Genomic DNA, 23,191 nt, shown 5'->3' with positions numbered 1-23,191 from the left:
CATTATAGGCTCATATGGACCAAGTTCGGTTCAGGGGAATACATTTCCCTGTGGCTGCACGGAGATGAAAATCTCACGAAGACATAGGTACGGATGTATCCCAAAAGTGATCCACTATCCTGCACGGAGGTGAAAACCTCACGAAGGAGTAGCTTTTCACTCCCACTTAAAGGGGTAAAAATTGACCATGAAATGCAAAATGCAAATAGACTAACGGACTTAGACCAATTAAGCAAGCGATGAAAACCAATGAATGCAAAGGGGAAATCATGATGTAAAACAAAATTTGATTTTTTATCAAAAGACAAAACCTAATCAATTTACGGCTCGACTCTCTAACCGCCCCCAGTGGAGTCGCCAAGCTGTCGAAACTATTTTTTTGAAAACAAAAATTTAGTTGTCGACTTTAAAAAACAAAAATAGGAGTCGCCACTGATCTTTGATTGAGGTGCGATTGGCTCACCTTAAAAACGATTTTGGTCTACGAAATTTGAGAAAATAGGTTCGGGAGTCAGTTATGCACGAGGAAGGGTTAGCACCCTCGTAACGCCCAAAATCGGTACAGAATTGATTGTTTAACATCTTGGTGTCGAAAATTTGAAAAGATTTTAAAAGAAAACTTTTTAACTCGAATGAATTAAAATAATAAAACATTCTTATTTTAAAGAAATAAAACATCACACCCAATGAGTTAGGACGCAACATTTTTAATCTTCAAAATTATGTTTGTCTTTTGATTTTTAAAACTCATGCATTTAAATTTCAAAGGAAATTCATTTATTTGGGTTAAAAGAGAAAAATTGAAACCCAATAAGTTAGGGCACAATCACTCGAATTTTCCAAATACGGGATATTGTCTTTATTATTTTCAGAAAAATCCTCATCTCGAGAAAACAATGCGTCATATCCAATGCGTTAGGACACAACGTATTGAATTCCCGATAATGAGCTTTTTATGTTTTTTTTATTAAAGAGCATTCTTGATTATTTAGATTCAACGAAGAAAATTGGAACCCAATACTTTAGGGCTCAATCCTCTCGAAGATCCCAAATATCGAATATTGCCTTATTTTGAAAGCCTTTGAACAAAAATAGTTTTAATGCTTTGATGAAACCAAATATATTTTCTTTTAAAAAAAAATGATAAAATGTTAATATACAACATAAAACAAATACTTTAATATGAATTATATATGTATATGTATTTACAAAATATGTATATATATAAGTATGATATATAAATAAATTTTGAAATTATGTATATGCATATATTTAAATATGTATATATAAGCATACATATATATAAAAATGAATGAAATATATACAAAAAAAACTTATAATAATTTCTAAAAAAGGAACACATATATATTATAGAAAATGCATGTATATGCATGGATTATAAAATATGGAATATATATGTATTATAAAATGTAAATGTATATATATACATGTATATAAAAGTTATGAAAATAAAATAATATATATATATATATATATAAAATTTGTACATGTATTTACAAAAGTTTAAAATATATACATATATATTATAAAGAAAATATGCATATATATTAAAAACTATGCGTGTGTATATGTATAGGAATTGGAATAAAAACGTAACAATAATAATAATGCAATATAACGGTATTAATAATATTAAAATAAAAAAACCTAAAATGATAGATTAAGGATTAAAATGAAAATAAATGGAATTTAAAGGCTAAATTCAAAAATAGAAAACGCGAAAAGGGACCAAATCAAAACGCGCGCAACAGGAGGAGGACCCAAAGAGAAATTTACCCAAACCACCCAAAACGCTGCGCAACATTAGACTAAAATAAAACAGATTCGATATTTCATGGAAAATTTTAAAAACAAAAAAAAAAGGTTTTGAAATGATGGGATAAACACAAATAACCCATCAATGCTTAAAAGTTAAAACTCATTTCAAACTCTAATTAAAACCCTATTCCATTTGCGGTAACAGCAGCCTCAAGAACTGCTCCATCCTCTCCTCTGTTCTTCAAGCTGAACTCCCCCCTTTCAACTTCGATTTAGACGAAGAGAAGTAAAGATGTCGACGGCGCGCCTCTTTTGGTAAGGATTTCTCCTCTTTCTTTTATTTTTGTTTGGTGCACAAAGAAAAAAACAAGCAAAGAAATCAATGAGCAAGAAGAAAATAGACCCAGAAAATCACCTTCAATTCCACTGCTATTTTTATTTTATCCCTTTGTATTTCGTTTACACTAATTTTTTTCTCTTTTTTTGATTCAATATGCGTAACCCCTCTTCTCAATTTCTTGTTTTCTTTTCCTCCCTCAAAAGCCTCCATCGGTCCTTATAACCGAATCTTAGAGAAGAATAAAAAATAAAAAATAAAATCTATTTAATTTTTACTATATTTTCTGCTATCTCTCTCTGTTCGTGATGCATTACGAGCGTAGAAGGCGTCTTGTGAAGTGTGCGACATTTGCGGGGCGTCTTGAGGAAGGAAAACGTGTGGAGTGCTGCGACGTTGGGGTGAGGTTGCTGCGGCACTAGGTTTGCTGCTAGGGTTTATGCGTCTTGGGCTATTTGGGTTTGGGCTTTACATTTTATTTGGTATTATTATTATTTATGCGGGTCCGGGCAAAAATTGGGCCTTACACTCATTATTACCCAAACTCAAAATAAATTAATTATAAGTCCAAAATAAAAAGAAATTAGACCCAATACTCAAATATAATTTGCAAAAGCTAAATCCCAATTCAATATATAATTTAAAAAATAATATTTTATTAATAAATTAAAATTTTAATAATATTATATATATATTGCTGGTTGTAATTATAGAAATGTATTTTAATGTACTAAATGAGACATAATTGTTGAAGTTATATCTTTTATTATAATCTATAATATAATAATAGCACATTATATATTACATATTATCATATATCATTGTTATACTAGTTGAAATATGCTCTAAGTCCTTATATATTTAAATGCAGTTAGTCCTCCTACTATATTATATAATGCTATATCTTATTATCTATTAATAGTTTATATATGTGCAAAAATATTAAACATTATAATCTCATGTAATAATATATCTTTTATTCTAATCTATATTATAATAATAGTTATATATGTATTAATATTTTTAGTAATAGTTATATATTATAATATTATTTTATGTACTAGTAATATCCTAATTTAGTATAACAGTTGAAGGTAAAGTTAGGTAATCAGTTTCGGTAATAATTATATAATGTATTATTGTATTATCATTTAAGTTTAAATTTATAGATTTTAATATTTATTAATTTTATACATTTATGATACATATATAATTATAGTATTAAAACATTTTCTATTAAATTACTATTTTAAAAAAATTATTTCACTTTATAATTTAAGGTAAAAAATTATTATTAATTACATTTCCTATTAATAAAATTTTAATATAAATATGCAATGCTTATGAACAGGCCTACTCATGGGCCAAACCACTTGTCTAGGCTTAAAGATCTGTTTAAAAAATGGGAGGGTTTAAACAAAAATACAAGGTTAAAAAATGGGCTTAAGTAAAATTTGAGGCCTATTTTTTTATATAAGCGGAGCTTTGGGTAAGATTTTTTTGGCCCGAGCCTGACATGAATTGACCGAATATATTATGTTATAAAAAATATTATATTAATTATATATTTATATTTATATTAAATCACTAACCCAATAACAATTAAACTCATTACCCAAAACCATACAAAAAAAATTACTCAACTAAATAACCCAACCCAAAATATAAAATTTTAAAAATTATATACAATAAAATATTAATATATTAATTTGTATTTTTTAATATAATAAAACATTCATTATATTTATGATAATGTTTTTTAATATAAATACTTTTTAATATATTTTTAATTTGTTATAAAACTTTTATTTTAGCTTTTTTAGTGTATTAGATTTTTAAATTTTTTATTTTTAAATAAAAATAATCTTAAAAAATAAAATATGAGCGAGTCAAGTTAGGCCTGGATTTACCTTTATTAAACTGAATCGGGCTTGAGCAAAAAAGCAAACCCATTTTTCGAGCCAAGCTAAGACTTAAAAAAATGATCTAAATACCTTGTATAGACCCAACCCAAGCCTAACTCATAAACACCTCTACTTATAAATACATTTTCAAAAAATATATATAATTTATTTATTTTTAAAATAATACCATAAAATTATATTAATTATTAATATCTATTATGGCTAATCAGATATAAAATCCAAGCCAACTTTGGAGCTCAGGCTTGTTTTGCAAGCTCTATTTAACTCAGAATTAAACTGTAAAATCAACCGGTTTTAACATGAACAATATATATTTGCATGATGGAAATTTGAAAATTTTTAAATAATTATGAAAATTTGCTTTTTGGAATTATAATTTTTATTTATAATATCAAAACATTATTGTATTTCCAAAAAAAAAAAAAAAAATCGACCCATAAGGTTTGCCTTAAAGTTGATCCTAAAAATCTTTGAGTCATTCCATGATCCAAAACCTTTAGCATGGGTAACCCTCAATCCTAGTTTCATGATAATTCACCTAAACTATCACACTCTACACAAACTTGAAAGGTATTATCCGCTTCCATCTAGGTAAAGGTTGTGTAAACACTTACATCCTAGTATCAAATCTAGTATGCAACCATTGTGAAATTCATTGCTCATCTACACAAACTAGCTTCAATGGCATATCACTAGTACTCTACACTCAACTGCAACGTATTGTCAGCTTCAGCCCGTGGCCCTTACGATTTAGTCCACAGAATTTAAGACCAACTCTAAGTATACGTTCGATATAAAATTCATAACAGGACCATAACACAAACAACACTCACTCTAGCCAAGAACCTACATATTAAAAGAGAAAGCAAAATAAAGTCCATGGTTGAAGAAAGTTTACATCCATATACTGCTATTTAAAATCAAAAGTACAATATGGAAAAAATTATTTTCAGATTTCAGCTGAAAGTGAAACGCTAGCAATCTAAAAAGACTACGACAAATCTGAAGCTTCCGGGGAGATATGTTAACCAAGCTGAAAGTAAGGTTTAGAATACATGGATTTCAACTATGTTTGTGAAAACTGTAGCATAAGAATGTAAATTTGAATCCAAAAACAAAACAAAAAAAGCAATAAAAAACTTACAACAGAAAATGCAGCAGCAGATATACTATCATTGAAGCTTGTAGTTTACCTTCAACATACTTTGCAGCTTCTCCTACAATAGCCAGGAAGTTCTGCAGTTCCGATCATATATTCTCGGTTCTTGGTACACTCACCAAGAGCAGCCCATCTCTCACAGCTCTCGTTCAAATCCGTGCAGTTACCACCGATGTCTAAGTTCTTTTCGAATGAATCAACATGAATCCATTTTGTGGCTGACCATTTCTCACCTTCAATCACCGGGCACCCAGCATGGAGACTGTTCTGGTCAGGAATAGCAGTTGGGAAGAGACTGAAGAAGAGAAGTGCATCACCTCTTCGTGGTTTCACTAATTTATAGAAATAAGAAAATAAAAAAACAACAACAAATATCAATATCGAAAATAAAAAAGCATATGATTTTTGAAAAAAAGACGTCAACTATTATGTTACTTACCAGCAATTCCCTTCTTTGCACATTCCGATAGATAATCTTTTGGAGGAGTTCTACGACGTGAAGGTTCCTGATAATGAAGTTAAATGAGAAAATGTATGTGTTGCTAATATGGATATTAGGGGATTACCAAATACCATAAAATCATATCTCATAAAATCAGGATTTAAATAGGATATTATGTTTCTGATTTTAGGGGAGATGATAGAGGAAAAATCTGGTAGTTAGTGATTCTTGTTTCCAGATTTTCTCTTCCTCCATGTACTATAATTAAGGTTGTGTAGTAGCAGCCTATGTAGAAAAAGCAGAAATGAAAAATATATACGTCCTCTCAGCCTTGTTCTCTCTATTTCTTCATGGTGTCAGAGTTGTTTCTAAAACCAAATCCCTCTTTTCCCATAAATTCTTTTTCTACATCAGCTGAATCCTAGCTTTCAGCAAAGAACAGATAGAAATACCCCAAAAATTAATCAGTTAGGTTCAATTTTCAGACCCTGCTCCTTCCCATGCAATTAGAACCACACCCTCTCAACCTTTTTCTCAAAAATAAGGTTGTGTATATACATTCTCTCAACCTTTTTCTCTCTATTTCTTCACAAATGTATAATGCAATAATGTATAATTACTACTTGTAGAGAGATGATAACTGTAGTCATCCCCATCCATGAGCATGCATCTTGTATGCAAACGAATCTCAGAAACCTTTTTAAATAAACAAAAATCATGAAGTTAAAAAAATGTTCAAGCCACCAGAAAACACCAGTCTTGAAAGAACATATGATTGCAAGCATATGAAACAACAAAAGAAGAGATCTAATGGACATAAGGACACTTAAACAAACCTCGGCTTGAGGGAATACAGTTTCACCACCTTTGGTCACATTTGTAAGATACATCAGTACAGTTGCAATGCGGTGTCCACCTCTAGCGATATTAACCTTGTCAGTAAAATAATCATAGTGTGGATCATATTTTTGCCCATGCTCGTATCTCAACACTTGTATGTCTTCCCCGTTTTCTGGAAATGTGAAAAACAAAATTCATGTTAGCATGTACTTCCTTAATTAAACCACAATTGCTATTTTTCACTCTCTGAACCCTCAAACACATATGTATCTCATTTATATTAAGTACATAAACATGAGATTTATCAGTCCACTCCCAGCCAAAGTATCATGAAGCTTTCAGATGATAACATTGACTTTGATATTGATATATTGATAGATCATGGAGCACATAAAAATTAAATTCCAAATGCATAAATTAGCAATCCAGATGTATAGTTCACAAACAAATAGAACGTTCAAAAAATAACTATTTTTATCCTACTTAAAACATTTAATATGATCTCTTCCCATATCCTACTTGCTAGTTCTCATATCGTGAATAATGAAAATTAATGAGTGTAATCATAGAAACATAACCTAACTAAATTATCATTGCGGTGTGCAAGAAATCTTCATATATAATTAGAATGTCACTGCAGAACTAAAGAACACGATCTTAGTAGGGCCAATTCATGGTATACGCACCTTTGGGCAGAAAAGTCCATGTTGAAATCTTGTCCTCTATACCAGCAACAATAGGATCCTAAAAAGAAATAAAAGGGAAAGTAAGCATCACTTAGCTCAAATATACAAAAATCAAACGCAAAACCATTGCAATGTTGAGTGCCTCCTTAAGAAAATTGATGGATAACTTGTCATATTGAACCCTTCAAACCGTCATTAGTATATGTTTTCATCAAGATAACCCTATATTACCAAGACTAGAATGAATGACAGATATGAGTTTGTGTTCGACACAAGTATGCTTAATTTTTAAGTTTCTCCACATATTTTGATAATCATGTAACCATTCCTATATCCTAGAATGCAAATTTTGAGCTCAAGTACTTCTGAGAAAACGAAGAGTTCAGGTAAGATAGGATAACATACCATAAAAGCCAAGCCTATCTATCTATGGAACTATTAATGTAGTTATCATTTTTATCAAATCCTACCTAAATAGCTCCTCTGTAATTAATGGAGTACCCATAAGCCATAAGTATAGGTCAACAACTTAGACCACCATAATTGGATAAAATAAGATTGGGAAACAACAACTACAATCTACAAGAGAGAAGATAAACGACTTAACCTTTCCCTTAGGAATAAACATCCCTGAGCTCGTACGGACTTCGCTTAGCTTGCTCTGTCCACTAACATTATCAGCAACTGCAGATCTCTTTAGCTCCGATTTCGCCTTTAATTACAAAGAAAAAGAAGAAACATTAAATGAATTCAAAATTAAAAAAAAAATGGAATAGACGAAAATTTGGAGTCGAATTTACTAGAGAGATCAAATGATCGCATTCGAGGTCCGTTAAGAAGCCTTCGTAGACAAAAGCCCTGCAAAAGAAGAGAAACAAATTAAAGAAAATTCAAACATTTACTAAATTCTTCAGCGAAGTGAAAAGAGATCGAGATAGAAAGTGACCTAGGTTTCCAGGAAACTTGTTTGACTTTAGAAGGATTGATAATGGAGCTTGGAGTAGTTAAGAAGGACTCACATGATTGGTACAAGATTGAAGCGATTAAGTTCAATATCAGGATTTGCAGAGAATAACTCCTCCCAATAGCCATCGAATGTAAACCTTAGATCGAAAGATTTTCCGGGAAAGAAAAGGTCAAAAATTTTCTCGGGAAAATGGTACTTTGCTAATCTGAGTTAAACCTGTAGTAAGGCTATAGCCAGAAGCTACGATATTTTTATTTTTATTTTTAAGGAACTAATACGGTGTCGTCTCAACAATTTTGCAATAGGGTGTATTCGTAAAATTATTTACATTTTGGTAAAATCAAATACTAATTATGATTTAAAGTATCTAATTAGTTTTATTTTGTTAAATAATGCTTTCTTTTCATAAATTTTTTGGTTTAATGGTAAATTTGGCCACTAATGTTTATATATTTTGTCAAAATGACCCTAATTGTATTTTTGAGATTTTTGGCCATCAACCTTTATTCTTGTTTTTCAAATTGATTTTTTACTGATTTGATGAAAGTACCGTTAAAAAGTTAACGGATGATATAGAATTTCATATGTGAAATATTTTTAATAAGATGTAATCTATTACTTAAGTAACCCAATAAGATAATTACATGTGAAAATAATAAAATAAATCATATGTAAAATTAAAATATTCTACATTATCCTATTAACTTTTTACCGTACTTTCATCGCATCTATTAAACAAAGCAATTTTAAAAAATAAAATTAATGGCAAAAAAGACTCAAAAATACAATTAAGACCATTTTGACAAAACATATAAACATTTGTGGGCCTCATGTAGTTCACTAGACTGTTATAAGATTTACCCTTACTTTCATTACCAAAAAAACCTTTAAGTATTTTTTTCAATTGTTTAAATAAAACAATAATAATGTTATCTCAAAATTATATCTTCAAAAAATATTATCTTAAAATTATCAAAATATTGATTATAATTTGTAAATCCCAATTGTAAAGCGATTTTTTAATATGTTAATATATATATATATATATGTGTGTGTCATGTTTGGAATTTTTTATAAATATAAATAGAATATAAATTATTAATATGTAAAAAACATGTGGTGTTTATATTATATTTTGTATCGACTGGTCTATCTTTTTTTCCCTTCTTTCAAACTGTTCCAATCCTTCAAATGTTTGGGTTCATTTGATGGAAACTACAACTTGAAAAAAAAGGATGTAAAAAGCTAGAAGAATCAACAATCAAAATTTGGAAAAAAATAATTCTTGGAGAAGAACCAAATTTCAGAATATATATTTAACAAAAAAAAAAAAACATTATGAAACTTTGTCATTCTGAGAATTTTGACCATTCAAACAGTTAGTTGAATTGTATTCTTCTGTATGAAAGATCTCGTCGGAGAAAGTCCTCCGATGAGGGCACTTTTCTTGTTCTTTCAGCATCTCAAGGCATTTAGGATCACCTTTAAGCATGCCTACAACCTGCAGTGAAAATGCAAGTTTCTGAATTATCTACAGTTTTACTTGGATTGCAAGTAACATGTAATGAAAAAGGACATGCCTGACTCATTTGGGGTCGATCCATCGATGACTGATTTATACAAATAGAAGCTGTTGCAATGGCACATTTTAACTGGTCCAGGTCATAGTTATTCCCGAGAGCTGGATCAACGAGCTCGTTGATCTTATTTTCTGCAATCAATGGTTTTGCCTGCAAGTTGAATCATGGGATTATTCAACAACGGTGGTGATGTGAATGCAAATTCACTTATGGTAAACCAGATCTACCAAGATAACAAGGCTTTTTTGTGAACTATCGACAGCTCGCCTCCCGGTGATGAGTTCCAACAGTAGTACGCCGAAAGCATAGACATCTGTTTTTTCATCGACTATGCCGTGCATGAAAAGCTCAGGAGCAAGGTAACTGTAATGACATGAATTCAGGTTAAATTTTGTATACAATAAAAAGAACTTTTAGATGTACAGAAATCAAGTGAGTTTTCAACTATGAACCCAAATGTGCCTTCGACTTTGTAGACGGTATGATGTGTCCAATTATCGGGTAACCACTTTGAAAGGCCAAAATCAGAAATCTGGAATCACATTGGAATGCCAACATTAAGCAAAAGGTACATCTTTAGAACGATAATGATTTTCGAGTTCAAGTTTTACCTGAGCATCAAAGTTCTCGGAAAGCAATACGTTTGCTGCCTTGATATCTTTATGGATAATTCTCCGCTGGCAACCTTCATGAAGATAGCTAAGGCCTTCGGCAGTCCCGACAGCAATCTTGAATCTGATGCTCCAAGTCAGTTTCTCCTTGGGGCCTGTAAATGAATGGCAACAAGTTATATATGAACATCTAAAGAAATCAAACTTGAGAGGCTTAGCAGAAAACAAACCGTAAAGTAACGATGACAGGCTTCCATGGGGAGACAATTGAAGAACAAGGTACATGCCCCCTTCAACCCCATAACCAATCATTTTAGCAATATTGGGATGGTCCAGATGAACCATAATTCCAAGCTCAGACAAGAAATCCTCGATCATCTCTTCCGGTGAACCTTTCATTAGCCGCTTAATTGCAACAAACTTCCTGTCTTTCAATTGCCCTTTGTAAACTTCTGCATACCCTCCTTGACCTATCAAATTTTCTTCTCAAAAAAAATGGAAAAATGAATGTCAGTGTAATAGGAATTGGATTGAAATTACAAAAATAATTATCAAGTAGTAGGAAAAATACCATGGCTGAAGTTATTGGTTGCTTCCTGAAGCTCTGAGAGTGAAAAGTTCTTCCAGGAAGATTTTAAACAGCGTAATTCTGCATCCAGAGCGGAATCTAGTGGAACCGTGTCTTCTCCGCCTTTTTTGCCCCTCTTTAACGGAAGCTTAGGTATTAGAGGAGGCAATACTTGAGAAGGGATTCCGGGTCCTTTTTTCAGTAAACGAAAGAAGCCGCGCAGATGAACAAGACCAGTCAAACTCAGTTGGCCTTCAGAGTCCGTTGCGGAGCTAGATTCTTCTGATGCTTCATTTGTTAGTTCTAGAGGTTCTGCAGTCCTTGAGCAATCTTGAAGATCACCTTTTGGAGACAGTGCATCGATTCTCTTCAATTCGGCGCCTAAAGATGTCAAGTCTAACATCGCATATGATCTAACATTAGAACAATTATCAAGTCTCTTAACCATATCAACTCTGAACAACATGGAAATGGATGATTGGTATACCAATAGATGTAACTGAGTCGGAGAAAGAAGTTCGAGGTTTTCTCCTTATAAAACGAAGAGGCTCCCATTTCTTCTTTTCGGTGCCAGTTTTATCGGAACTTTCAGCACTACAAGAGGGGGGAAAAGGACAAACAAATGATATGAACAAACATAAAATAAGAAAAAACAAAGGCAGCATGAAACAAGTGAAGAGCAGGCATGGCAATAGCTATAAACAGACATGAGCATAGATCCTGTCCGAAGAAAAAGGATCAGAGAGATTAAAAGAGCCATTGAATAGGCACCTGTTACAAAACTGAAGGCAGGGGAAATCTTAAAACAATCAAATGCAGAATAGAAGAGATAAAAGAACAAAGCATGGGGAAAAAAAAGCATACATATACTCTTATCCAAACGATAAATATATATATATATTTATACATACAAGCATTACATGTAAAAGAGATTTGAAATCATAAAAGCATAGACACATCAAAAGCCAAAAGCTTATATCTTCCAGGTTGTGGTAATCCTTCCAAAAATTTATAAGTAGAAAGGCAATGCTGCAAAAACACAAACATATTGAAAACAAACCAAAATGAGAAAGAAACTAAAAGGCCGAAAGGATGCAATTCAAAGTACCATGTAGGAACAGATGCTTCTATTCTGTCCCCCATGGTTTTTGAGATGGATCAGAACCAGGGAGACCTTAGAAGCCAAAAGAATGGCAACAAATGACAAAGATATAGAGAGAATAATGAGAAATATGAGAAATGGAGTAGAGGGTTGCCATTATTCTCTGAGCTTTCTCTAATATCCATTTAGTATTTCTGACAGATAATCTCCTTGTGCCTAAAAGTAGGTTCCCTCCCATTTCATCATCCTTAATCCATCCCCCTTTTTTTAGAAGAAATCTATTAAAAATAAATGAGAATATATTTTTAATCCTATGTTTAGCAAATCTCAAGGAATGTTTAAGGCTTGTAAGAAAGCAGGCTGGAGGTTCTCTTCATGGAGCAAGTTTGGGCCTTTGACACGTGGAAGAAACCACCATGTTTTTTTCTTCTTTTTCTTCCACTTTCTGTATTAGACCTTTATGTCAATCTCTTTTTTACTGATTTTAACCAACAAAAAAACTTTTGACAAGTTGAACAGCACAGGGATTTGTTACTTTATTTGGAGCTTCAGACCAGATGAGCTGGTATTTGCATAAACTTTGGATTTTCCCACAAGAAATGCTTTACTTCTTTACCATCAAATTAGTTAAAAATATCGGTTCAAGATTCAACCAGATCATCCAATTTGATTAAATAAATCATTAAAAATTTTATAAAATAGAAAAAACTGGTTCAATTGATTTTTACTACAAAATTCACATGAAAGTATGATTCTTAGAGGGAGATACAAAGAAAGACTAAATATCTTCGTAATGGTTAGAGAGGTTAACTACGAACCCAGAGTTTAACTCGGTTAATTCATACAAGTTTGGAGTTGTAATCTTTGAGGTAGATTTTTTTTTCACCAATGGAACAGCAGATGAACAGACTTATAGCCAAGAGAAACAATAGCATTAATTAAGTGTTGTTTTTTTTCTGAAGGTGTCACAATACAGGCTTTATTGGACAACTTTACACCAAAAAATTTACCAAATAAATCACAAGGTGGAGAAGCCGATGACTACTCAGCTGATTTAATGGACATTGCGATTAATCAAACCCTCAAATATTGCATAAAGATCTCTGTTATCCGGGCCAAAAATCTCCTCTGCTTTCCTCAAAGTCTCCTGCATAAGTCAGAAATAAACAAGATGAAAATGCGGCATTGTGAAACAGATAAAACAAAGAAGAGGAGTTAGTCAAGAAGTCGCATACTTCTCTCGTTTGTTTGTGGGAGTTTAGTTCTTTAACATTTGCCAGGAATGCACCAAACTGCTCATACGACAAGCGGCTCCTGATGAAAAAAAAAACAGCTGTGAGATATGAAATTAGGCAAAACTTATGTGATTGGGTTCATCAACCACAACAGCTTACTGTTTCCGCAACTGTAAGTTTTCACAATACAGATGTATTTACCTGACTTGACGGAAGAATTCTTTCCCATCAACCCGAGTGCGACCTGAAACATATCCAGAAAGAAGTCATGAAATGATATTTAAAATACTACACAGTTGCATTTAATGTGGTACTGCTGAACTACATATCCAGCTCTTATTTTAGAATAACAGTTTTGAAGCTAACCAGACTGTGATCCAGAATCGGAGCTTGATATTGATGACCTATCATCAAACATGCCTCTTGAGGTAGAAAACGAAACTGCATGTCTCCTAGGAGACACTGGCTTAGATGTCCTTGTGGGGGATACAGAAGCTGACACACTTGGTGGAGAACCCGGAGGAGTTAGCCGCGGTGTGCTTGTTTGTGATGCTAGCAGGAGGCCATGAGGTAAGCCAGGTCTTGAGGCTGACACTATAATGGTACCCAGTGAGGAAAAGAAAGATCTTCAGTGTGCAGTGTGTGGAAAGAGACATATTTAGGTATAAATTCTACAGCTATGGCAAAACCAACAAAGACTGAAGTGTACCATCTGAGTCACGATCCTCTGCACCCGAATCAGAGTACTGGCTGCGCATTGAAGTAGTTCTCGAAATCAAGGCAGAATCATCTTCTGGAAAATTGGAAGATACCAAGGGTTATCATCATAAGCAATGACAAGCAGCGTAAGCATCTGACAAAGAATTGTAAGGATGACAACTTCTAATAGTGCACTGAATGTTCAATCTAGATCACAGATGCACTACAGAAATGAAGTTCAAATGCGCTCAAATGAGTGAACAGGAAAAAGAAAAACATACCTGACAGTGTTGGCTTCGCGATGATTGGAGGACCCCCTGTGGCCTGTATGGAAAACAAGATTTAGCAAGTCAAAAATCTTCAAAGCATCATTCTAAAAGGGAATCCCTGGAAGTGGAATTACTTACAGAACTTTCATCGTCCTCTTGAAGTGACTGCATAAGCTTCCTTCTAAAGACCTCCAACTGCACAATCGCATAACAGTCGAACCTCAGACTAAATTGCCTAGTAAAACCCTTAACACTACTTCCCACTTCCCCAAAACACCAATTAGCTCAAACCACACAAGCCCTTGATAGATCAGATACATCAATTGAAGGGCACACTCAAATTTCCAAAATTCAACATACATATAATACACAAGATGAAAACATTCCAAATCATCAAGCAATGCTCATGCCTTCCCTTATCAGGATTCTAAGAATGCACATTGGTTATAAAAATTTAATGGGAACCCTTTATTTTGCATGAAAAATAAAATTCTCTTCAACATCTTAACAGTCCTATTAACAATTTAGTGAACCCCCCCCCCCCGGCCCAATTAACAATTTACCTTGGAAACATCTCTCTGAAGCTTCCTTACAGTATTAGAAAGCGAAGCATTATCTTTCAACAAGCTCTCCTACCAAAGACCAAAAAAAGGAAAGATAATTGAATCATTAAAATTCTAAAAAAAGGAAGAAACAAATTAAAGACAGAAAACCAGATGGAACGTACCTTTTCTTGGTCGGCCATAACGAGCTTATTCGAGGTTTCAGACAAAGAAGTCTCGAGAGCATCGATCTGGGCACACAAGTCGGCGATTTGTTGGTCTTTCTCGGTGAGCTTGTCTCGAAGAGAAGAAGACTCGGCTTCGAGTAAAGACACGCGGGTGGAGAGAGCAATGGAGGTGATCTTACGGGCCACATCGAGTTGATCAAAAGGATCGGAGGGTAATACTTGCAATAATTCCTCGGGAAGATCGAAGGTGGAACCACCCGACTCTTTGGCCAACATTTTTATTAACTCTCTCTCTCTCTCTCACACACCCACACACACACCCACACCCACACAAACACAAACTCACACTCCAATCTCTTTTCTATTAGCTTCCTTTTTTGTTTCACTTTTTCTATATTATATATGAAGAAAAAAACTGAAAGGTATGGGGATTAGATAAATCATATAAATGGTTGGATTTGGATTTCAGACATGGGGTGAGAATTGAGAATGTCAGAGTGTGTTGGGTATTTTTCTTTATGACAAAACAACCAACATGTGGCCTGCGAATGGATAGGCAAAAGAGAAAAAAGACAAAGTTTCTAGTGGTCTGCTTTTTTAGCTGATTTCTATCTCTTTGGTTCAGAAACAGACATAGATTTTGGTTGGTCTTAAGATGGCGTCGTAGTATCGGCCATGGCCATTGGGGAGCTAGGAAGCTTTTTCATGGGCTTCATGATGGTTGATGAATCATTTTACTCAACCTAAAACAATATGTAAATATATCAAATTGGGCCCAATGAGATTTAATCCATGGAAGAAATTAGGAGATGTAAGAACATAGATTCCATCTGAATCCAAAATCATAACACTCTACACATATTAATATTCATTTCATTTCCTCCGTTATCTTGACTTTGTGGTAAGTTAGTTCATCAAAATATTTTTTCACCCGTTTATTGCCCTTATCTAACTTTATTAAAAAAAGAAAAAATCATTTTAGCTTCCCATTTAACTTTCGTCTCTTTTAGTCATTAAATTTGAATTTTTGCCAAATCACCTCAAAATAGATAAAAAGTTAAATGTTTATTAATACACGTGGATTGTCATGTAGATGACACGTTAACATTTAATTAATTTTTAAATTTTGAAAAATATTCATGATTTGAAAACCAAAACAAACAAAAATAAAGAGAAATGTTTTTAAGAAATTTTATAAATAAAAATTCAAAAAAATAGAAGAAGGGAAGAAAAAAGAGGAACCTTCGATGGCATGTTGTTTCATCAGGTTTTAGAACCTCACACTAAGAAAACTCATTAGTTTGAATATGGAAAAAGGAAAAGCCAACAATGCGAACTGACCCAACTTTTACTTAATTTCTATTTTTAGTTGATGAATGGAAAGGATGAAGGCTTCGGTCATGAGCCAAAGTTGCTAAAGTTAAAGGTTTTCTTTAACTTAATAAATTTTATGTGTTTTTTAATTTATTACAATTATTTAGAACCAGAATTAAATTAACATCACATGTAAGGTTGAGTGTTAAACATTTAAAATTATATAATATGTAATTCATCATTATATTAATTAAAAAAACAATCATTTATAATAATTGATTGACAACAATATAATTTATCTCTTAAAACTATAATTTACTCAAATAATAATAATAAATAAAAGGAAGGAAGGAGAAGAAAACGACATGTTGATTTATTATAATTATGGAGACATAACTGTTGAATTGGAGGCAAGATTTGATTGAAGACATTAAATAAATATGTTAATCTATAGATAAATAAATTTAAAAAAGAAGAAGAAGCAAAAGCATGTTTTTTGGGGAATTTATTCTCATACACTGGGTGCCTTCCAACTCAGAGATGATCTATAACTTTTCTATCTGGATATAGCTGTTTTCCTTCATGTCTTTCCAAACTTTTGTAAAGTTTTTATTTAAGGGTAGAAATTGGAATTTTCTATATATTGGACCTCAAAATAAGATAATAAAAAGAAGAAGAAGAATGATGACTGATAGAAATAGTTGCAAATGTATTTGAAATATTTAAACAAGTAAAAAAGTTACTAGAGTATAGTAATTGTAGGGGTAGATGTAGCTAAGTGGATCAAGGCAGTGGATTGTGAATCCACTATGCGCGGGTTCAATTTCCGTGCCCATGTGTTTTTTTTATTTTAAAAATATTTTTTTATTTTTGTAAAGATGAAGAAAGAAATAATCTCTCCTATTTACTTTGTCAACGAAAAATTAAATTATCACTATATTTATTCCTTTTTCTACTTCTTCTTCCAAGTGTAGGATAACTCCAAGAGGTTACAGCTCTTTTTCTACCAATGGGAGCCCTCCCTTCACCCCATAGGAATGGTTTACAGGGTTCATAACTACTCCTACTACAAGACGCTTATCTAGCCAACATTTAGATCCAGCTCTATCCAAACTTTTCTGGTTCACTCCAACATTCCCCACCTGTCCGACTATTGCTGAGCAGTTTTTGGATATCAAATGGCCCCAAAAGGTAATTTTAATGTGGCCGATTTCTCCTCCTTTGCAATCAGTTTCGCAACAACACCTACTGCTCCAGTTAATTGTCCACCTCTTCCAAGTGTAGTTTTTATGTTATGTATGGTCGTGCCTAAGGGCATATCAGTTGAAGTAGATTCTTCTTTTTGATCGATCAATCATAACCCCTTCCCAAACTGTACAAGCTTCTTCCAAAGCATACAGATTTCTGGATGTAAATGATAATATCTATATAGATGGATTCGTATAATTCTTATCGTATAATTCTTATATATATATTGTACAATGAAGTACCAAATGAGTGGATATATAGAAATCCAAATTTGTCAAACCACTTTGTTATGATCTTCTACATCCTAGGTCTTCCCATTCCGTCATCTAGCTTATGTTCTTCATGTAGCATTCAGACCGAATGACTCTATGAAATTACATCGATACTTCCACATATTATGGGTGACGTAGGAGACATCTCTATTTTCCCCCCAGAGAATCTTTAAAATTCGCACTGCTTAGCTTTGAATTCACTTTTGACCATTAAATGAAATATGAATAACTTGTCCTCCTCTCTTTGAAACAAGGGGCGCTTCTGGTTCTATCGGTGCTTGAAACAATTTTGTCTTCTCTATATTACTATATCTCTAGAGTCAATAATTTTATATGAGGAACTACTAAACTCAACCACTTGCTGTCGTTACTTTTCAGTTTTCTGTTGAGGTCTATCCTGTAGAGGTACTCAAATTGTATTAGTGATCGATTTTTAGGTTTCATTGTAAACCTAGTTGGTTCCTTCAAATTACGTAAATTAATAGTTCAAACCGCACTCAAAGGTAGGGCATTTCCCATTTTTATAGGAACTTGTGTACCAGAAATAATGATATCTCCAATTATAACCCTTTTAAAATGTAAAATATATCTATTCTTACCATCCCCATAGTGTATGATTATATATTTCATACAAATACTTTTTAAGAAAAATATGTAATAATCACAAATAACATAAAACCTTCAATGTAAATATGCATTGGACCATGAATAATGGATACATGAATCTTTTGAAATGTTTAATTTAAATAATATTTAATATATATTTGCATTAAATATATTAAATTTTGTCACACCCACATATTTTATTTTAAAATTAATTAAATGATAAATACAGTGGAGTGGTAATAAATTTGTATTTTAACACTATTGAACACAAGTTTGATCTTTAGATTTGTAATTTTAATTCTTTTCACTTAAAGATGATACGAAAGTATGAAAAACAAAAATGTTATTTATACTAATATTAATTATAATTTATTAGAAGAGATATTTTTGTAATTTTATAATTGAATTAATGATCCAATTAAAGGTGATATCAACTCAACAAAATGCTTAAATAATAGCTCGAGAACCTCTTAACTTCCAAAATGGCTAAAAACACTATTTGTTTTATAATTGGAATCATTTTGGTTTGACTCAGATATACATATTTACTTTTAATTTGAAATTTTAACTAACAATTTGAACTTATTCAAACTTAGAACTCAATAATGATTCAAATAAAAATACTCAAACTCGAAATAATCCCAACTAAAATGACTAGATAAAGAATATCCAAACAAGCATCTTAAAATTACTCAACTTTAAATTAAAATTTTAAAATAATTTAATAAAATAATAATTATAAAATAAATTATTTGTTTTAATTTATAACATGTAATTGTTATTTTGGACTGTGATTGAATGTGCAATTATGATTTGTCATGTATAGATTAAACATGTCTAAGTGTCACAGACTTAGATTTTCCGCCTCGCGATCCATGCGGTCTTAGGCAATTTCGTCGCTCGAAAAACGCTTAAGTCAGCTAACTCCAAGCAATTGAGGATTTAATATAATTCCTCTAAGGCACCAACACAAAGCGAAACCAACTCAAAGATGAACGAAGAATAAAACAACAACAAAGTCACAGAAAAGCTAAGAACACAAGAGATAAAGTTTTGAGTGAATGCTCTCAAGAATTCTTATTACTCAAGAATGAAGTGATTTACAATGAGGGGGAGAGGCCTCTATTTATGTTTAAGCCTCCCTAATTTCAATGGTACAAATTAAAGTACATCAATGGCTAAGATTAAAAGCTATCTACAAATCAAATCTCTAAGATTATAGAATCATATCTTCTAAGATTTACATTTCATATCTAAGATTGCATTTCTTCAAAGATTACATTCCATATGTGCCAAGCTTTGTAGATGGGCCTTCAATCTCTCAAAGTAATAGGCTAAGCCGATTGGGCCAAATGATCTCCCTTGAACTTGATGGATCATACAAGTGTGTCATGGTTGCAGGCTCCCATGCGCAACCCATGACATTCTCCCCCACCTGTTCTAGCTACGCCCTCGTCGCGTCCTTTGCATGGAACTAGTCTATCTTGTCTTAGAACTACCAAAAGGCCTCGGTGGGTTCCCAACATGTCTCACTATCGGGAAATCCCTTCTATCGAACTAAGTATTCATGTCGTGGCTAATAGTACTTTTGTCTGATTATAGGGTCTGCCTCGATGCTTTCAACTTCATGATCATAGGAGACCTTTTCCCCTATTGTTGCTCGTTTGGACTTGTCTGGATTTAGATCCTCTTGATCCTCATGAAATGACTTAGGCATACTTACATGGAACACTGGGTAGACTTTGAGCTTTACAGACAACTCCAGCTTGTAGTCCACTTTGCCTGCTTTCTTTACAACTCAAAAGGGTCCCTCATTCTATCACACAAGCCCCTTGTGCAAGCCATTATGTCGTAAAATCAAGTGTAGTTTAGCAAGGACTGAGTTACCAACCTAAAATTGTATATCCATTTGATTCTAATCTACCCACTTCTTGTTGCGCTTACTTGCCTTGTGTAGACAAGCCTTAGCTAAATCATTCTGCTCTTATCAATCCCTCGCAATTTGATAAGCCGTTGGATTTGATCCCACATAGTGAGTCACAATAGCATTCGGTGTAAGTGGCTGTTGCCCCGTCATTATCTCGAACAGACTCTGATTCGTAGCCCCACTTCGTTGCAAGTTGTAAGAAAATTGGGCTACATCTAACAACTTTGGCCAGTCCTTTTGTGTGGCACTCACATAGTACCGAAGATACGTCCCCGACAACACATTCACTTGCTATGTTTGACCATCGATTTGTGGATGTATACTAGTGGAAAAGATCAAGTCTGAGCCTATTAACTTGAACAACTCCGTCCAGAACCAGCTCGTGAATCACCCCTCGATCATTAATGATAGACTGTGACACTCCCCAATATTTCACCACATGTCTAAGGAACAAATTTGTGTGGCACTCACATAGTACCGAAGATACGTCCCCGACAGCGCATTCACTTACTATGTTTGACCATCTGTTTGTGGATGTATACTAGTGGAAAAGATCAAGTCTAAGCCCATTAACTTGAACAACTCCGTCCAGAACCAGCTCGTGAATCACCCCTCGATCATTAATGATAGACTGTGACACTCCCCAATATTTCACCACATGTCTAAGGAACAAATGAGCTGCCTCCTTAGCAGGACACTGCTTGGTCGATGGAATAAATGTTGCATACTTCAAAAACTTGTCCACCACAACAAAAATTCTTGCAAACTGGTAGTACTAGAAAGAACATATGTTTTCTCGCTACTTATTGGTTAATTTTTTCCCATTTAGTTATCTTTAGCACATATTTGAGCATTTTCAGTTCAGTAAATTGCATTTTATAACTCAGTGGATCTTAACCTATTTATACTTATTTTCGTCATGTTTGGGTATTGATGTTGCTGCATGAGTATTCCCAGATTGCTCCCAGAATTGTCGCCACACCTGATGTAACAACCCGTTTTTTAGTGAAATCAAAACAGTGATTTTGGGACTACAAATTCGAATTTAGAAAATTTATTTTATTATTATTTTATTTCCTACAGCATGATAGAAATATCGTATAAAAATTTTGTTAAGAAATTTTACCGTTTACATGCTCAATTTGATAAAAGGACTAAATCGCGTAAAGTGCAAAAGTTGAGTTCTAATAGCTAAACGTATTAAATAGCCATAGAATTTTAAAGTGGAGGTCTTTATATGGTAATTAGACCATAATAGTGATAGTGGAATATCATGGCTTGACATTTTGTGTAATAATTAAAGTTTATAAAGGTTAATTAAGTAAAATAGTAATTAATGATAAAATAAATAAAACAACTTCCATTATCATATTTTCCAACCGATTTTCACAAAGAAGAAAACTATTTTTGGGTGCTAGGGTTCGACCATGCTTATTTTGTGCAATTAGGTATGATCTTTGTCTTGTTTTTAATTATTTCTATGCTTTCGGGATTGTTGTAGCTTAATCTAGCTAGCCCGGGGACTAATTTGTGAAACTGTTAAACTTTTAGGGTTTTACCATTGATGAACATACTTGAGTTTTGATGTAAAATAGTTTTTAAATTCTGAGCTCCCCTAACTATAGCGTCTCCAAAAAGGATATAGTCGTCTGCAAATAAAAGATAAGTAATGATCGGTCCTCTGCGACAAGCTCTTATGCCTTTAGTAGTACCTTCTCGTACGACTAATCTCATTAATGACGATAATCCTTCACTACAAATTAAAAACAAGTAGGGGCTTAAGGGATCTCCTTGTCGTAAGCCCCTTGTAGGTTTGAAGCGTTCCCCTATCTCACCATTTAGGCATACCGAGTAAATTACCGAACTAATGCATCTTAAAACTAAGTCCACAAGAGATAGCGCAAAACCCATATTTTACATAGCTTTTTCCAAAAAACCCCCATTCAACTTTATCATACGCTTTACTCATATTGAGTTTAAGCGTTATCCCTCATTGAAGACTCATTCTTTATTGTTTGAGAGCGTGTATTAGTTCATACAAAAAAATAATATTATCAGTAATGAGTCTTCCTAGAACAAAAGCACTTTGGGCTTCATCAAAACATATGTGTAAAACTTTTTGGAGCCGACTCGCAATTGTTTTGGAAATAAGTTTATAGATAACTATGCACAGACTAATAGGACGAAAGCTTTTAAGGTTGGTCGGATGGGCCACCTTTGGAATAAGAACTAAATTTGTCAAATTAATTTCATCAATAGATCCTTATTTATTCAGAATGTCAAGACAGAATTCATTCACCTTATGCCTTACAATATGCCAAAATTTTTGAAAAAACAATGCTAGAAAGCCATCACTTCTAAAATCCTTCGTTGGCCACATACTTTTTAACACAATAACAACTTCTTTCATCGTGTAGTCAAAAGCCAACCACTAGTCCATATTTGCTATAATGCAATTTTCAATACCAGATAGAATGTAGTCTAAGTTCCTAATACCTCTAGAAGAAAAAATATTTTCAAAGTGTTAAGCAACTGACTCAATCCACGTCAACTTCCTCACTTAGCTGACATGGCTTGTTTTTTGTTTTTAATTCAAATCAGTTAGGATTGGATTTGTTTATTTTTTGAATAGTTTGAAAGATTCAAACCACTGTTGTATTCTATCTCGAACACCTAGTTAAACACTTGTATTTATTTGTAATGCAAAGCAATGAAAATTAACTCTTGTCGTTCAAACCAAAATTGCTTCTCTTTTATGGTATCAGATTTAGCCATCTTTTAGGATTCAACGCCGCTCTTTTTTTTTCCCGATCCTTCTTCTTCTGCTATGGGAACCACCGATGCTGATATCTCCTCCGTCATGGCATTGTGTTCCGTTGATCTACTTCAAATGCT

General features: G+C 33.0%; 3 protein-coding genes across 5 annotated transcripts; all 3 read right to left on the bottom strand.

Moving 5' to 3' along the window:
* Positions 1-4,924: 4,924 nt before the first annotated feature.
* LOC105776609 (probable prolyl 4-hydroxylase 4) lies at positions 4,925-8,373 on the bottom strand. The gene is made up of 7 exons (XM_012599365.2): positions 8,115-8,373; positions 7,969-8,026; positions 7,776-7,880; positions 7,169-7,226; positions 6,479-6,654; positions 5,640-5,706; positions 4,925-5,532 (listed from the first exon to the last, which is right to left on the bottom strand). The coding sequence occupies exons 1-7, from the start codon at positions 8,258-8,260 to the stop codon at positions 5,237-5,239; spliced, it is 906 nt and encodes a 301-aa protein (XP_012454819.1). The 5' UTR covers positions 8,261-8,373; the 3' UTR covers positions 4,925-5,236.
* Positions 8,374-9,402: 1,029 nt separating this feature from the next.
* Positions 9,403-12,756, bottom strand: LOC105776607 (receptor-like cytosolic serine/threonine-protein kinase RBK2). Of its 2 annotated transcripts, XM_012599362.2 has the most exons (9): positions 12,003-12,756; positions 11,382-11,488; positions 10,898-11,290; positions 10,557-10,808; positions 10,327-10,481; positions 10,168-10,247; positions 9,943-10,078; positions 9,716-9,865; positions 9,403-9,636 (listed from the first exon to the last, which is right to left on the bottom strand). In XM_012599362.2, the coding sequence occupies exons 1-9, from the start codon at positions 12,035-12,037 to the stop codon at positions 9,472-9,474; spliced, it is 1,473 nt and encodes a 490-aa protein (XP_012454816.1). In that variant the 5' UTR covers positions 12,038-12,756; the 3' UTR covers positions 9,403-9,471. The 2 variants fall into 2 exon arrangements, with proteins under 2 accessions (XP_012454816.1, XP_052478108.1); XM_052622148.1 differs by lacking the exon at positions 12,003-12,756 and having other exon boundaries at positions 11,382-11,980.
* Positions 12,757-12,906: 150 nt separating this feature from the next.
* Positions 12,907-15,454, bottom strand: LOC105776608 (uncharacterized protein At4g15545). Of its 2 annotated transcripts, none has more exons than XM_012599364.2 (9): positions 14,927-15,454; positions 14,763-14,831; positions 14,338-14,394; positions 14,212-14,254; positions 13,941-14,024; positions 13,598-13,819; positions 13,433-13,475; positions 13,232-13,310; positions 12,907-13,143 (listed from the first exon to the last, which is right to left on the bottom strand). In XM_012599364.2, the coding sequence occupies exons 1-9, from the start codon at positions 15,203-15,205 to the stop codon at positions 13,051-13,053; spliced, it is 969 nt and encodes a 322-aa protein (XP_012454818.1). In that variant the 5' UTR covers positions 15,206-15,454; the 3' UTR covers positions 12,907-13,050. The 2 variants fall into 2 exon arrangements, with proteins under 2 accessions (XP_012454818.1, XP_012454817.1); XM_012599363.2 differs by having other exon boundaries at positions 13,598-13,825; positions 14,927-15,429.
* Between the last annotated feature and the right edge of the window lie 7,737 nt (positions 15,455-23,191).

The sequence above is a fragment of the Gossypium raimondii genome, chromosome 10, assembly GCF_025698545.1.
Source record: "Gossypium raimondii isolate GPD5lz chromosome 10, ASM2569854v1, whole genome shotgun sequence".
Classification (NCBI taxonomy): Eukaryota; Viridiplantae; Streptophyta; class Magnoliopsida; order Malvales; family Malvaceae; genus Gossypium; species Gossypium raimondii.
This window is presented reverse-complemented; position numbering and strand designations above follow the sequence as displayed.

Coding starts and splice junctions, on each gene's coding strand:
- LOC105776608 (XM_012599363.2), bottom strand. CDS start 15,205: ATGTTGGCCAAAGAGTCGGGTGGTTCCACCTTCGATCTTCCCGAGGAA. Junction 14,025..14,211: donor CGCGAAGCCAACACTGTCAG/GTATGTTTTTCT, acceptor CCAATTTTCCAG/AAGATGATTCTGCCTTGATT. Junction 13,476..13,597: donor CGATTCTGGATCACAGTCTG/GTTAGCTTCAAA, acceptor GATATGTTTCAG/GTCGCACTCGGGTTGATGGG.
- LOC105776609 (XM_012599365.2), bottom strand. CDS start 8,260: ATGGCTATTGGGAGGAGTTATTCTCTGCAAATCCTGATATTGAACTTA. Junction 7,881..7,968: donor GCGATCATTTGATCTCTCTA/GTAAATTCGACT, acceptor TTGTAATTAAAG/GCGAAATCGGAGCTAAAGAG. Junction 6,655..7,168: donor ATGGACTTTTCTGCCCAAAG/GTGCGTATACCA, acceptor TCACATTTCCAG/AAAACGGGGAAGACATACAA.
- LOC105776607 (XM_052622148.1), bottom strand. CDS start 11,559: ATGCTGCCTTTGTTTTTTCTTATTTTATGTTTGTTCATATCATTTGTT. Junction 10,809..10,897: donor AACCAATAACTTCAGCCATG/GTATTTTTCCTA, acceptor TTTTTTGAGAAG/AAAATTTGATAGGTCAAGGA. Junction 9,637..9,715: donor ATCGACCCCAAATGAGTCAG/GCATGTCCTTTT, acceptor TTTTCACTGCAG/GTTGTAGGCATGCTTAAAGG.